Source organism: Microtus pennsylvanicus, chromosome 6, assembly GCF_037038515.1.
Source record: "Microtus pennsylvanicus isolate mMicPen1 chromosome 6, mMicPen1.hap1, whole genome shotgun sequence".
NCBI classification, from domain to species: domain Eukaryota; kingdom Metazoa; phylum Chordata; class Mammalia; order Rodentia; family Cricetidae; genus Microtus; species Microtus pennsylvanicus.
The window spans coordinates 31,323,417-31,338,128 of NC_134584.1; the positions used below are offsets into that span (position 1 = coordinate 31,323,417).

Below are 14,712 nucleotides of genomic sequence, written 5' to 3' on the forward strand. Positions count from 1 at the left end.
CTCCTTTTCTTTCCTTCATCTCAGAATCACCTGTATTTCCAGTTGAGTTATCCTTCCATTTAACTTTCAGTTTTTTAAACAAAAATGACTTCTGGAAGGAGGACCCTCTGCCCCCCCCAAAAGACCCTCTGGGGAAGCAGCTTTGACTATGATTACTAAGGATTAACCTCCAGTTTACAATAGATGGAGTTACTTACAGCGAGAACAGTAAGGAAAAGAGGAATAAAAGTGAATGATAGCGAAGATGAATATGACGTAAGGGCATGATATTCGTGTATGGAAATGCCATCATAAAACCTCTAACTTTTGTGCAGTTACAATATGCTAAAAAAGCTTATCGAGTCAAGTAAGTGTGACATCAACCTAACTTAGAAACAAGTATAGCCACCAAATTTTGAATATCTACTCTGCATTTGCTCTGTTTTAAGTAACAGGTATAGATTTAATCCTTGCACTATTTTTGGAAGGTAATATTTGCTAGTTTGTCATGTGTAAATTGAGGCTTGGAAGACTTTGACTTTTTTCAACATTAAAACAGTGTGACCTAGCTTGAGAGGTTCAAATTCTGAACCCCTTTATTTTATATCACATTTTGTTTCCTCATTTCTTGCATTTCAATTCTGAATTCTATATAATAAGTGACATGTATTATAATCTAACCTCTGGCTAGGAGGGAGAGCATGGGATATGAGCATGTAGATACTAATAATTATTGTTCAGCTTCTATTCCTGGAAGGATACGTTACTAATTCTTTCATAATTAGAAGGGAGCGAAATTGTATATGAATTTTCAAAAGGGTCACACACATTTAGAACGTCACAGAGAAGAGGAAATAATGAGGAAGATTATTTTCGAGTTAACTGGAAGAGAGACACACTAGAAGCCTGTGGCCTCTGAAGAAAATGATTTAACAGCAGCCTGCTCCTGACACTCATTTTCTTCAGCAGGGCTTGGTTTGGGGGCTGACGTCTGAAATGTCTTTCCCATCACTGAGTGAAGGTGTTGTCAGAAGTAGAGGGAAATTATAGCCTGTTACTGACTGCGGAACAGTACTGATTTGCAAATCCAGCCTCAGTGAAGTGAGGTGGAAGGGAGGACAGGCAGGGAGCCAGTCGTCTGAGTGCTAAATACAGCTGTGGAGATGAGGGCAGTGAGAGCTCCCCAGAGTTCAAAAAATCAGACCCAGTGCTCACTGTGCGGTCTGCTCTCCACCCCATAGAGGGTAGCTTTGGAATTATTTGGGACATCAATATTAATAAGCATAAAACATGTATGATCGCTTATAATCTGGATGTTGGTTATTAGGAAGGCAGGCTTTAGGGAAAGTCTGGCTTCCTCTGGACCAAGCCACTAACCTTGTCATACACATTCTCTACTTATTCATACTTTTCACACACAAAAGGCTACTGGAAGCCAAGCACACATTAGGGCCCCAGAGTTGCTTGGGAAGGTGACACTCAGCTTCCTTCATTCTCAGCATGGAGCCTGTTGTAGATGGGAGTGAATTACAGACCACACTGGACACAGGTCATCGAGTCTTCTGATTTTGGTTATGAATGTGTTTCATATTTCATCATGTTGTTTGAAGAGAGACCTTGCATATACAAAGGAATAATGAACAAGCTCACTTCAATATTAAATTATTGGAGCCTCTACTTCCTTTATTGATATGAGGATGATAGCTAAGATGACTTTATTTACCTTTGTAGCTCGAGACTGTGCATACATTTCCCAGCCACCCTGAGCCAAATAATCACACAGAAACCATATTAATTACAACTCTGTTTGGCCAATGGCTCAGGCATATTTCTAGCTAGCTTTTCCACTTTAAATTAACCCATAATTCTTATCTATGGTTAATTACGTGGTTTGGCACCTTTTCCCAGTGCAGCATTTTCGTTTTGCTTTTTTGTGTCTGGCTTGTGACCACAGACTGAGTGTTTTCTTTCCCAGAATTCTCCTAGTCTGGTTGCCCTGCCTATATTTCCTCTCTGGCTACTGGTCAATCAGCATTTTATTAAACCAATACAAGTGACAAATCTTTACAGGCTACAAGAGCATGATCCTACAGCATTTCTCCCTTTTGTCTTTTTAAAACAAGAACTCTGAATCTAATCTCCTTTGTTTAGTTTTATTCCTGATCATTGTCCATAACAACTTGTAACCAAAACTCTAAATGAAGACAAACATCCATAATTCATTTTTTTGGGGGAGGGAATGTGGGTATAGTTTTCAGGCTACTTCCTGCTGATTGAGGTTGATTTTAAGATTGATAATCTTATGGGGACCTAAAGAAAATTTAGGGTTATGGTCAAGTCCTAACTGAATATTATTATGTGAGACTGGATAATTTCAGTCAGCAGTCTTGAGGCAGTCCTGGATATAGAACTTAGAGGAAACTGCATCAGAGGTCCTCTGAAATTTTGGATCATCTGGGTCATCTGTTCCCATTGGAGATTTTTCAGGGGATCTTTCTTGGTCAAACCTTATTTTTCTTAACCAGAATGAATCTGCAGCCTCACATTTTCTCTGCAAATAAAAGCAAAACCTCTGCTTCAAAGTAACATATTTTTAACTTAAAATTTGAAGTCAAAGGAATATATATATATATATATATATATATATATATATATATGATTAATCCAGCAATGTTTATAATCAAATGTCTGTTCCTCAGCAGTCAAACAATTCAAAGACAACAGTATACACAATAACATACAGTATCCAAAGTCTTTGTGTATTTTCCATCTTTATGTGGCTTTAATATTTTTACTCTATTTTTTTATTTTTATTTGGAATTTTTGGGTTTTTGAGTCAGGGTATCTTTGTATATCCTGGAATCCACTTTGTAGACCAGGCTGCCCTTGAACTCACAGAGATCCTCCTGCCTCTGCCTCCCCAAATGCTGGAATTAAAGTTGGGTGCCACCACACCCAACTACAATCTTTCTTTTTTAAAAGGACTTTCCTTATCCTTTTTCTTTTCTCTCCTAAGTCTACATATATTTTTAAACACACTGTAAACCATTTAGAAGTTTTTTTCATCTGAATCTATCTTTACTGTATATCTCTCTTTTTCTGACCCCATGAATCTTTAATTTGGTTAAGTGATATGACTAGAATTAAAAACGTGGCTTTGGCAGCTGTTTCCTCCCTACTCCTTGGCTTTCTCAGAGTCTAGCTTCATGGCAGAAGCACTGGCAGAAGCCAGGTTTTTTTCCCCACAACCCTGTTTCTAGGTCCTTGCTACCACCAAGAAGCATGCCAATGGTTCCTCATAAACACCATTTAAGTGTTTGGTGGCAGGGCCTCTTAAAAGAGCTGAGAGTTTTTGCTATTAATGCTGAGTCAGGAAGCCTTTCTTAAAGAAGCTGTGCCTCTGCTCCCCTCTAGCAAAGAGAGCCCAGGCAAACGTTCAGGTGCCATTTGTAGCTGCAGACTGCGGTTATGTTTCTTGGTCACTCTGACCCACATGATCATACAGAAACTATATTAATTACAACACTGTTTGACAATGCTTGTATCATGATATTTTTATATGTGCCTGCCATTAGCCTTCTATCTATCTATCTATCTATCTATCTATCTATCTATCTATCTATCTATCATCTTTAAGTGTAGATTCCACATATGGGAGAAAGCACACAGCAGTTGACTTTCTGATTTGGCTTAGTTCACTAATGATCTTTACTTCCATCTATTTTTCTGCAAATGACATAATTTCAGGATTTTATTGAAGAATACTGTGTATGGCATACACAGTCCATATGTTCCTTGAGTTTTAGTAATATTTATTTATGTTTTTATCATGAAAGCAGATGTGTGTGAAATAGAAATGCTTGTGAAAGGTGAGTTCCAGTTTGACTGCTGCATAAAATAGAAACTGAGAAAACAAACCTTTTAGCAAGTCTGTTTTATACTATGCAAACTCACATTCTAAGCAGATTTGTTGCCTATAAGATTAAGATACTAAGCTGGGCGGTGGTGGCGCACGCCTTTAATCCCAGCACTCGGGAGGCAGAGGCAGGCGGATCTCTGTGAGTTCGAGACCAGCCTGGTCTACAAGAGCTAGTTCCAGGACAGGCTCCAAAACCACAGAGAAACCCTGTCTCGAAAAACCACACACACAAAAAAAGATTAAGATACTAAGAGACTTTTACACAAGGAATTGTCTTGCAAAATAGTGAAAAAAGTATGTCATTCTGTAGCTCTGGCGCCTATAGCTATAGAGTATGACTGTATGTATTCAGTGTTGGGTACCCTTTACACAGGAGGCAGCCTAAAGTGGTCACTATCATGCTTTCCACAAGGTTCTTGTTCTAGTTATGGTACTTGCCAGCTCTTGTGCTTATTTTCCTCTGATGCAAGGTGACGTCAATGATAAACGAGTCATTTGTCTCTCCAAGAAGGACACTTCTCTGCCACCTGTGACTGTGACCTGTGGTCTGTTTTCAAATTCTTGTGGGATCATCCTTTTTTTTGCTATCATTTATTATTGGAAAAAGAGAATTGAATTTTAGCATCAATTCAATAGAATCAGGAAGTTTAAACTGGCATCATGTCACAAAGTCCAAATGATCTCATTGTTTTACGTCATCCATTTGTTTCTCTGTTCTCAACATGGAAAATCAAGAGCCGAATGCTTCCAGTTCTCCCTTAGTATAGCTGTCTGGGTTCGTTCACTTCCGGGATAAATGCTGAGTAAAGAAAATGGAATATATGTTTATACAAATGTGCCTTGTGTGTCACATGGCGTTACTGTCATTGATACTACAGCCCCTGTGCAGCAGAGTTGTCTTAGAACAAACACTTTCTGTACACAGGCCTGACTTTGTTGTGAGACTTAGTTGCTTTATGTAAGTGCAGAGATTTGTGTTCATGGGGAACGGTGTGAAGAAAGAATGCATCCTTTTTTCAATTTATTTATTTTTATTTTTTATGCATTTGTGTTTTGCTTACATGTATGTCTGTGTAAGGCTGTTAGATGTTGGATTTATAGATGGTAGGGTGCTGGGAATTGGACCTGGGTCCTCTGGAAAAGCAGTGCTCTTAACTACTGAGTCATCTCTCCAGACCCAAAAGCATGCATCTTAAATGATACAACAAAAGCATCTTGGATATATACCAAGTCCTTATTTGGTTATAGTAAAAGGTTGTCTTTTTCTTACAGGTCAAAATAAATAATGATTTTGACTATGAGTTTTACAACAGTAGCTGGGCTTATGTAAAACATGAATCCAGAGAATCTGAATCATCCTCTTCAGGCAAATTCCTAATTTTCTCTTCCTCATCTGATGACCGGAATCATAATTCACGGGACAACAACAACTACATGAAAAAGGTTAGTAGGAAACATTAACCATTTTTTTTCTGTTTTTACCAAGTACTGAGTGTTATTGGCATTAACAAAGGTGTATTTAGCAAACGTACTAATTTTCTGTTTTATATTAAGGCAAAATAACTCCTTTAACAGACAATGCATTCTTTAGAGGTACATTGTTTTGTTATTTGATAATATATTTATCTTTTTCTCATTAAATATTTATTATTATTATTAAAGACAGAGTCTCGTGTATAGATTACTTTGAACACTTTCTTCAAAACTAATTTAGCAGGCGTAATGAAGTCAGTTCCCTTTTCCTAGTTGAGCATTGCTCAGATGTTTCCTTATTTGGGCTCCAGAAAACTTCAGGTTTCTTCATGAAGGTGAGCTCAGCAGAAACCTCATTATGTCTTAAGAAAAATCAGACTAGGTGACAGGAATGAACATCTGATCAAGATGATGGGTAGGCAAATATTTATCGTATGATTTTAGCTTCTACCTAAAACTCCTTTTGCTCTTTCTTTCCCCCCAGAGCTATCAATTGTTGGTTGTTAAGAACAGTGTTGAAGTGGCCCAGTTCATTAATAATAATCCTGAATTTTTACAACTTGCTGAGCCATTCTGGAAGGAGCTCTCCCATCTTCCCACTCTGTACGACTACAGTGCCTACCGACAGCTAATTGACCAATACGGGACACATTATCTGCAGTCCGGGTCCTTAGGAGGAGAATACAGAGTTCTCTTTTATCTGGATTCAGGAAATGTCAAACACAGTGGTATGGTATTAAAAGTGTTATCTGAAAGCATCTGAAGAGTCTAAATGGGAGAGGATATACTTACACTTTTCAGCTGTGGAATTCGATAAACTACAGAGGAGCCCAAAATTGCAGGAATCTATTATACTCTACTTAAATTCTCACATGATTTAAGAAATGTCTGCCTACTCTTTTGAATAATATCAAGTTAAACCATTACCATTATCAGCTGTCTCTAGAGAGTGTTAGATTTTTATCATACTTGACTGTCTTTCCCATTTCTCGGATTAAAAAGTACTTCTATTTTAAACAGATGTCTAAGATAGCTTCCACATAACTTGTTCAGTCTGTTTGCTTATAGATCTTATGACCAGCTGCTAGGGTGGCATCTCCCACAGTGGACTGGCCCCTCCTGTATCAATTATTCATAAAAAATGCCCCAAAGACAGATCAGTATGATGGAGACAATTCCTCAGTCAAGGTTCCTTTTCCCAGGTAACTCTAGTTTGTGCTTAGCTGGTGAGAACTAAATCACATTGATACCTAGAATTCTCACTTTCATCTCCTGAGGTGGGTACCATGATCCCCACCACCACTACACACACACACACTAAAAAACAGAGGTGTTATGATGAGACTCTCTGAGTTCACATAAATGGCCGGGAAAGGGTTTGAAGTCAGAATAAACTGGTATCATAACCAACCTAGCTTTCCCTCTGTGCTGCTACAGGTGACAGATTTTTGTTAGAAAATGAACATGCCACTAGAATTCTTGCTTTGGGGATTCCAGCTTGAAATGATGGCCCTCACCATCTGCTCAGATGAGGGGCACTTTCCCTGTCCCATCTCTCCAGAGAATTTTCTTTTTTTTAATATTTATTTATTATGTATACAATATTCTGTCTGTGTGTATGACTGTAGGTCAGAAGAGGGCACCAGACCTCATTACTGATGGTTGTGAGCCACCATGTGGTTGCTGGGAATTGAACTCGGGACCTTTGGAAGAGCAGGCAGTGCTCTTAACCTCTGAGCCATCTCTCCAGCCCTCTCCAGAGAATTTTCTGTCTGCCTAAGTAATGTTTCATGTCAAACCTTCTCTTTTACCTTGGGCAATTGCCCACAATTCCTTCATTGCAACTCATCTCTTCAAGGTCTTCCACTTCAGTAAAGATTCTGTTCTGAACTTGAAGATGAATAAAAATTCTTCCATGGGATTTAAGAAGAGCTTGTAGTTTTTCCTTATGGGGTAATCATAATCTTTTCCTTGCTTCCATGAACCTTTTCAGTTTCCTACACGTTAAATTTAAATAGAATTTGAACTTCTCTTGTTTTATAAGTTGAAAATGAATTCACAAATATTGTTTAGTTTTGTTTTTTTAGCATTATTTCCTTGAAAGATTAATATTGCAAATGGCTTGGTATAAACTTAGTTTCACTGCTAAATCCAAAATTTTGTGGCATTTACATGTAGGTTGCAACTACATTGAGATTCCGCCCTACTCCTGCAAGCAATCTTTAAGAAAACAATAAGGGCTATTGAGGTTACAGAGTAAAAGAACCTTGTATAGTGATGACAGGGCTATCAATTTGTCCAACTTCTGTGGAATCAGCATTGAAAAATTGAAAATAGGCCTACATATGATCCAATCATACCACTCCTGGATATCTAAGCAAAGGACTGTTAGCATACTGCAGTATGTCATTGCACTAATGACAACATCAATTATACTCATAAGAACTAAACTATGAGATCAGCCTAGATGTCCATCAAGAGATGAACACATTATTGGTGAGTCAGAGCCTTCTGGGTTTAGCCCCTCAGCTCAACAATTAGGTAGAGTCTCTTGTTCAGTCCTGATTCTCTTGGCATTGACTACGTGTTCTACCAGGGTGTGTAGATATTCTGTTTTCTTTAGTCTTGTACCCCTGACTATAATGACTACAAAGGAGGGCTATCTTGGTCCTAATTCCTTTCACTAGGAACCACAGATACCAGGTGAGTAGGGCTAGGGGTTTAGGAATTAGTTTGTATAGGGTCAAAATTCACCTTTTAGAATCTCTAGCAAGTGAGTAGGAAGCCCTCACACGCCCGTGTTTATCTATTTGTTTTATTTGTAAGAAACTGACGTGAGTGAGTATAAAATGCAGCTCCGTGAAGTTTCAGTTTCTGCTTCCTCTATGCATTTATGTGAAAGTTATTTGGGATTTCTTCCCACCCCCACCCTCAGCCAAAGCTAATAGAAGGAAAAGAACAAAATCCAAGCATCCTCTTTTCTGAACTTTGCCCTTGGAGAGCACTTGAAACTGCACATATTTTGTTACTCTTTAGGAAATTGCCACAGACAGCTGGAAACCACTCCTTTTTATTATGCAGAAAGTTGTTTATTCCATCATCATCTATAATCATGCATAATTGGGAAAATCACAATTAATATTCATTAAAATGGAATTAGTTTAGTATTTTATAGAACATTCCTTTAATCCCACAAGATGGTGGAGCTCAGAGTGACTACAGTTATTTTCTAAAGAGTTTCTATTATAATTTTATTTATTTTTTTTCATGTTACATAACAGCCCAGTTCCCCCTCCCTCCCCTTCTTCATCCCTTCCTACCCTCATCCAACAGAACAGCTAGGTATAAAGGACCCTAAGAGGGACACACATGGCGGGTCCCAGGAAAGAGTAGTAGTTAAGATTTCCAGGGTAAACTGGGGAGGGGGTAGAAGGGTAAGATGGGTAATGGGAACATGAGGGCTTGAAATGTCCGAGTTGAGGAAGGGATGAAGAGGGGGGAGCAATGAAAGAGATATCTTGATTGAGGGAGGCATTATGGGGCTAGGGAGAAACCTGGAACTAGGGAAATTCCAAGGAATCTAGAAGGATGACCCCAGATAAGAGTCCTAGCAGTAGTGGGCAGGGTGCCTGAACTCGTTTTCCCCTATAATCAGATTGGTGACTACCCTAATTGTCATCATGGAAACCACTTCTAATTCCCATTTTCACCCCTGGCTATATCCCAAAGAACTTCTTTAATGAACATATAAACTAAACTTTGGCTTTTTCCTTTCTTCCCAGATGCTGTGTCAGACCAGAGGAAGAAATGTTCTTCTTGGGCTCTTAAGATTTTTTTTGCACGTTCATCAAATGAGAGATGCAAAGAACTGGATGACGCTTTCAAATCAGCTTCAGGTAAATGATAGAGTTCAATTTTCATTACTAGCTTGGCCTTGATCGTCTTATAATTAAGTTTTGATTTCCAAGGCTTTTTAATCATTAGCAGGCATTCTGCTTCAGAAATGTATTTGATTATTTTTATTTTTTATTATTTTACTATTTTTGAGATAGGTTCTCACTATGTTACTAATCCTCACTTGAATCTCTGGGTTATTATTATTCTTCTGTCACAAGGAAATTTGGGGACCCCCATATTGGGCACTGATGTGGGAGTGTCATATATCAATCTGTTGATTTCATTGGTTAAGCAATAAAGAAACTGCTTGGCCCTTATAGGTTAAAACATAGGTGGGAGGAGTAAACAGAACAGAAGGCTGGGAGAAAGAAGCTGAGTTAGGAGTCGCCATGATTCTCCCACTCCAGGCAGACACAGGTTAAGATCATTCCTGGTAAGCCAGCTCGTGGGCTACACAGATTATAAGAAATGGGCTAGTCCAGGTGCGAGAGTTAGCCGAGAAAAGGCTAGATATAATGGGCCAAGCGGTGTGTAAAAGAATATAGTTTCCGTGTAATTATTTCGGGCATAAGCTAGAGCTAGCCATGTGGGCGGCCGGGTGCCGGGGACGCAGCCCCGACGTTCCTATTTCAACAGGGCACTGTGTGGTACCAGGAAAATTAGGGCCTCTTTAGAGTCCTAGTATTGTTGATTAAATAATTTAAAAATGAATTGACTAGAAAGTTTGTGGACAATATTACCTCGCAAGAAAATGAGATGTATATTGTGAAATATTTATTTACACTATATAGATGTTTCTCTGCCTAAGGCACCTTCTGATTTTGATTTAATAAAGAGATGAATGAATGGCCAATATCTAGGCAGGAACAGGTTAGGCAGGACTTCCAGGGACAGAGAGGAATCTGGGAAGAAGAGAGGCAGAGGCAGAGGAAGCAGGGTAAGCTGTATGGAGATGAGATAATGAACCACATGTTAGAATGTAGACTTAAAAATATGGGTTAATTTAAGTTATAAAAAGTAGTTAGGAAAAAGCCTAAGCTAAGGCCAAGTTTTCATAACTAATAAATCTCTAGATCATTATTTGCAGGTTGGGGCCCCAAAGCTAATCCAAGAAGAAAGCTTGCTGCAGATGTAAAGGCATGGATTTGGGTTCTTGTTGCTGCACTTGCCATGCTTTCTTGGGGAGGGGGAGTGATTTAGCCAGAGCAGAGGGTTTATGGGGTCTGGAGACAGAGCACACAAGCAGAAAAATTGCACCGATTTTGTAGAGACTGCTCATCCTAATCTGGTTTGTCAGTAAGGCAATGATTCCCAATCTTTCATGCTCACAAGTGTCACTTGGGGAAAGAGAGAAAAATGTAGATTCCGAGGCATTTTTCCTCAGATATTTTCTCACTCTCTCTTTTTAAAATAATGATTATTTATTTTAATGTTTTGCATTTGCGTTTGGCCTGCATGGATGTGTGTGAGGGTGTAAAATCTTGGTGTCATGGACAGTTGTGAGCTGCCATATGGGTGCTGGGAATTGATACTAGGTCCTCTGGAAGAGCAGTCAGTGCTCTTAACCACGAGACATCTCTCAACCTCCCAGGATATTCTTATAGGTCTTTCTTGAGCTCAGAAATCTCCAGACACCCCAGCTGGTGGTGACTCATTAACTCATGGCTTGGACTTGTGAGATATTACATGAAAAAGGCTATTATTTGCATATCAAACCCAGAATTAACAATGAAAATGAGGAGGCACTCAGATAATTCATTAAAAATACCAGGTTTTCATAATTTCTCATTATAAAAGTACAGTGTGTTCATTTGAAAAAAAATTGCAAAATTTGGACAGTTACAAGAAAGGAAATGGAAATCACTCAAAATGTGATCTGTAAGATTAGAAATGTCTGGTTGTGACCTTTGTAAGAGCCAATGATAAGTAGAGATAAAAATATGTCTGAAATTATGAGGCACATAAATGGAAAATAGGAATTCAATTAGCATTCAAACTTTTCAGAGCACTTCTCATATTTTAGGTAATGTCTTCCTGTTAAGTAACAGCTTTTAAAAATTGTTAATATGCTATATGTAGGGCTATTGTTTTTTTCTCCAATATTTTATCACAAAGAATTTCAAATACAGAAAATGTAGGGGACATAGTAGTTGTTTCTATACTGATTACCTATACATAATAATTTTATTTGACCTCTTGCCACACATATACATAAATGTTTATAATATTGACAGGTTATTTAACAACATCAATGATCATGTGTTTAGAAAGCTTATGTGAGTTATGGAATTGTTTGAAAGTAAGTTTCATCTTCATGATACTTCATCCTTTAATATACGTATGCTTCTTCTAATGATGTTCTTCTGCAAAGCATGCATGATATTCTTATTGAAATAAGGTATTTAAAACTAATTTTATAATATCCTTTATCCCAGTCCATAGATGTTTTCTTCTTTTTCTTCTCCATCATCATTTAGATAGAGTCTCATGTGTCCCAGGTAGACAGTCAACTTTTTCTGTAGTAGAGGGTGACTTGGAACACCCGATCCCATCTTCCTCGTGAATGAATGCTGAGATTATAGGCCTGGGCTCGCTCCTACAACTAGTTTTATGTACTGCAGGTGTGAGCTCAGGGTTTTCCAAAGGTTAGCAAGTGCTGTACCAGCTAAATTATAGCCCCAGCCGCCTACTTTTCAATCTTATTTTTTCTGTTCATTAAGAGTCCCAGCAGAACAAGAGGAAAATATAAAGATGTGCTGTATACTTCCTGCCCCCAGACTTCTCACACTAGCCACATCTTCTGCTACAGTGGAGCGATTGTTAAAACAATGAATCTCATCGACTTACTGGCTTTTCAGATGACATCAATCGACATTAGGGTTTGCTCTTGGTATTGTGTATTTTATGTCTCTTCTCAAGGATGTCTCGATGGATAATAATGACTGCAGTGTTGTCCGGAATGTTTAGCTTTTCTGAAACTCCTCTGTGTGTTCTGCCTGTCCATCCGGTTTGTTGTCTTTTGCTCTTCTCAAGATACCACACAGTTTGATGGAGTTGTTTTGAAAACACTTGACAGAGTTTGCACTTTACCTTGTTGATTTTGCTTGATTTGCTTATGCTGACTTGTTTCCTCCTGTGTAGGAGGCCAGGGGAGGAAGCTTGAAGGAAAACCCATTGTCAGAGGCGGAAGTTCCGGCTTTGTTTCTGACCTTAGCTACCTGGACCTGGATAATCCTGCCGGAAACAAAGAGAGGTACTCTTCTTGGGCTGAATCTGTAACCAGTCTTCCTGAAGTCATAAAACAAAAGGTATGTGATGCTCTGCTTGAAGCAGGGAGGGGAGCAGTTGTGTTTATTTGTGTTGGGAAAATGAGATTACATCAAGGTGATTAAACAGAATTGGCTGCAATTAGCATTTCTGCATCTCAATTAGGCTTTATATAGAAAATGAATGCACACATGATAATAAGAAGCAGGGGATGTGGTTTGTTCACAGATCAGCAGTAAAGCTCAAATGTCCTGTAAACCCCAAGGCAAATTAGTGAGGGAATTCGTGTTTTAATTTTTGCCTTAAATATGATTATATTTTCTTTTAAAATTACTTTCTTTGATTTATTATCAGTGTATGTACATGATGTATGTGTCTTAGTTAGGGTTTCTATTGCTGTGAAGAGACACCATTACCAAAGCAACTCTTATAAAGGAAAACATTTAATGGGGAGGCTTACATTTTCAGAGGTTTAGTCCATTATCATGATGGTGGGACATGGCGGTGTACAGGCAGACATGGTGCTGGAGAAGCAGCTGAGAATCCTACATCTTGCAGGCAACAGGAAGAGAACTGAGACTCGGTTCCTTAGGAAATGTGGATTTGCTCAATTGAGGTTGACACGTTAGAGAACTGCATGAGCATTTTGCAAATTTTGTGTTTTCTTTTGTGCGGTTATATCCACAGATGCACAGAGTGAGTGGGCACAGACCTCACTGCTCAGGAACACATGTGACATAGATGCACACACAGCTCAGACATCCATGCCTTTTCACCTACAGTATTATAAACAATGTACACCCACCCATCTGGGGAACTATCTACCAGATTTCTGATTGTTCTACTCCGTGTGATCTAGAACATTGCAAACTTCTAGCACCCAGGAAGCTTCAGTGTTTTCTAGGCAAACTGCTTTATTTATGGCAGCATCAGTGCATTTATTAATAATTTAACATGCATGAAACCTTGCATTTATTGTTATCAATGCTCCCCCCCCCTTTTTTTTCAAGACAGGGTTTCTCTGTAGCTTTGGAGCGTGTCCTGGAACTAGCTCTTGTAGACCAGGTTGGCCTCGAACTCACAGAGATCCACCTGCCTCTGCCTCCCAAGTTCCGGGATTAAAGGCATGCGCTGCCACAACCCCAGCTAATGCCCCTTTTTTAAAATCAGCATCATTGCTAACTTTGAGTGTTGGAGACCTAACCCCATATTCCACTATGTTTTTTTGGTCTTCACTGTTTACGTTTGTATAACTCAATAGGGTTGGGATTTGGGGGGGTTATTTTTTGTTTCGTTGTTGTTTGGAATACATATAATGTGTTATAAAGTAAAAATCACTTTTATGGTAAAAACACCCTCAGCTCTGCCTGGCATTAGGTGCTACTGTTATTTGCGTGACTTCAGAGCCCATGAACCATGGCACAGAAAGAGAAGTAATCCAATAGACAGATGTAACAACAAGTCTATATGCCTTCCTCTGGGGAAATCTGTAACCCCTCTGGATTAGAAACCAAAGGAAATATGGTCAAGGGGCTGGCAAGATGACTTGGTAGATAAAGGTACTTGGTCAACAAACCTGATGACCTGAGTTCAGTCCTCACAACCCATGCAAAGGTGGAAGAACTGACTCCATGAAGTTGTCTGTGGGTCTCCCCAAGCTTATGGTGGCATGTGTGAGCCCACACACATAACTGCAGTGGTTTGAAAAAATGCCCCCCAAAGAGAGTGGCACTATTAGGAGGTGTGGCTTTGTTGGATGAAATGTATCACTGTGGAGGTGGACTTTGAGGTCTCACATAAGCTCAAGATACTAGCTCATCAGGCATCCCTAACATACTCTGTCTGTTTACCTTAAATGAGGACATTTCCAGGAAAGGTCTCAGAGAGTACTACCTTTCAGTATTTGGAATGGGCCATTTTCACGGTTCCATTCTTTCTTTTGCAATGAAAGTCTCGAGAGGAAAGTAGGCATTCGTTCACAGCTTCAACTACATTCTTTTCTACAAGGCACATAAAATGTCGCGGATGAGCCAGTTTACTGTTGGGCAGGAAAGGAACAGGAATGAACAGACACCATTCAGCTTTATGATCACTGAAGGCCCTTGCTCAGAAGAGTTTGGCAGTCACTCCTCTTTCCACTTGAGCCCTTGGTGACATCATTGTGGCAATCTGAATGT

General features: G+C 39.1%; 1 protein-coding gene across 1 annotated transcript in view; it reads left to right on the top strand.

Moving 5' to 3' along the window:
• C7 (complement C7) overlaps positions 1-14,712 on the top strand; it is a 71,980-nt gene that overhangs the window by 33,485 nt on the left and 23,783 nt on the right. The window contains exons 7-10 of the mRNA XM_075975968.1: positions 5,171-5,341; positions 5,856-6,099; positions 9,154-9,267; positions 12,410-12,576. Coding sequence (XP_075832083.1) covers positions 5,171-5,341; positions 5,856-6,099; positions 9,154-9,267; positions 12,410-12,576 — 696 coding nt within the window. The remainder of the gene's footprint in view (positions 1-5,170; positions 5,342-5,855; positions 6,100-9,153; positions 9,268-12,409; positions 12,577-14,712) is intronic.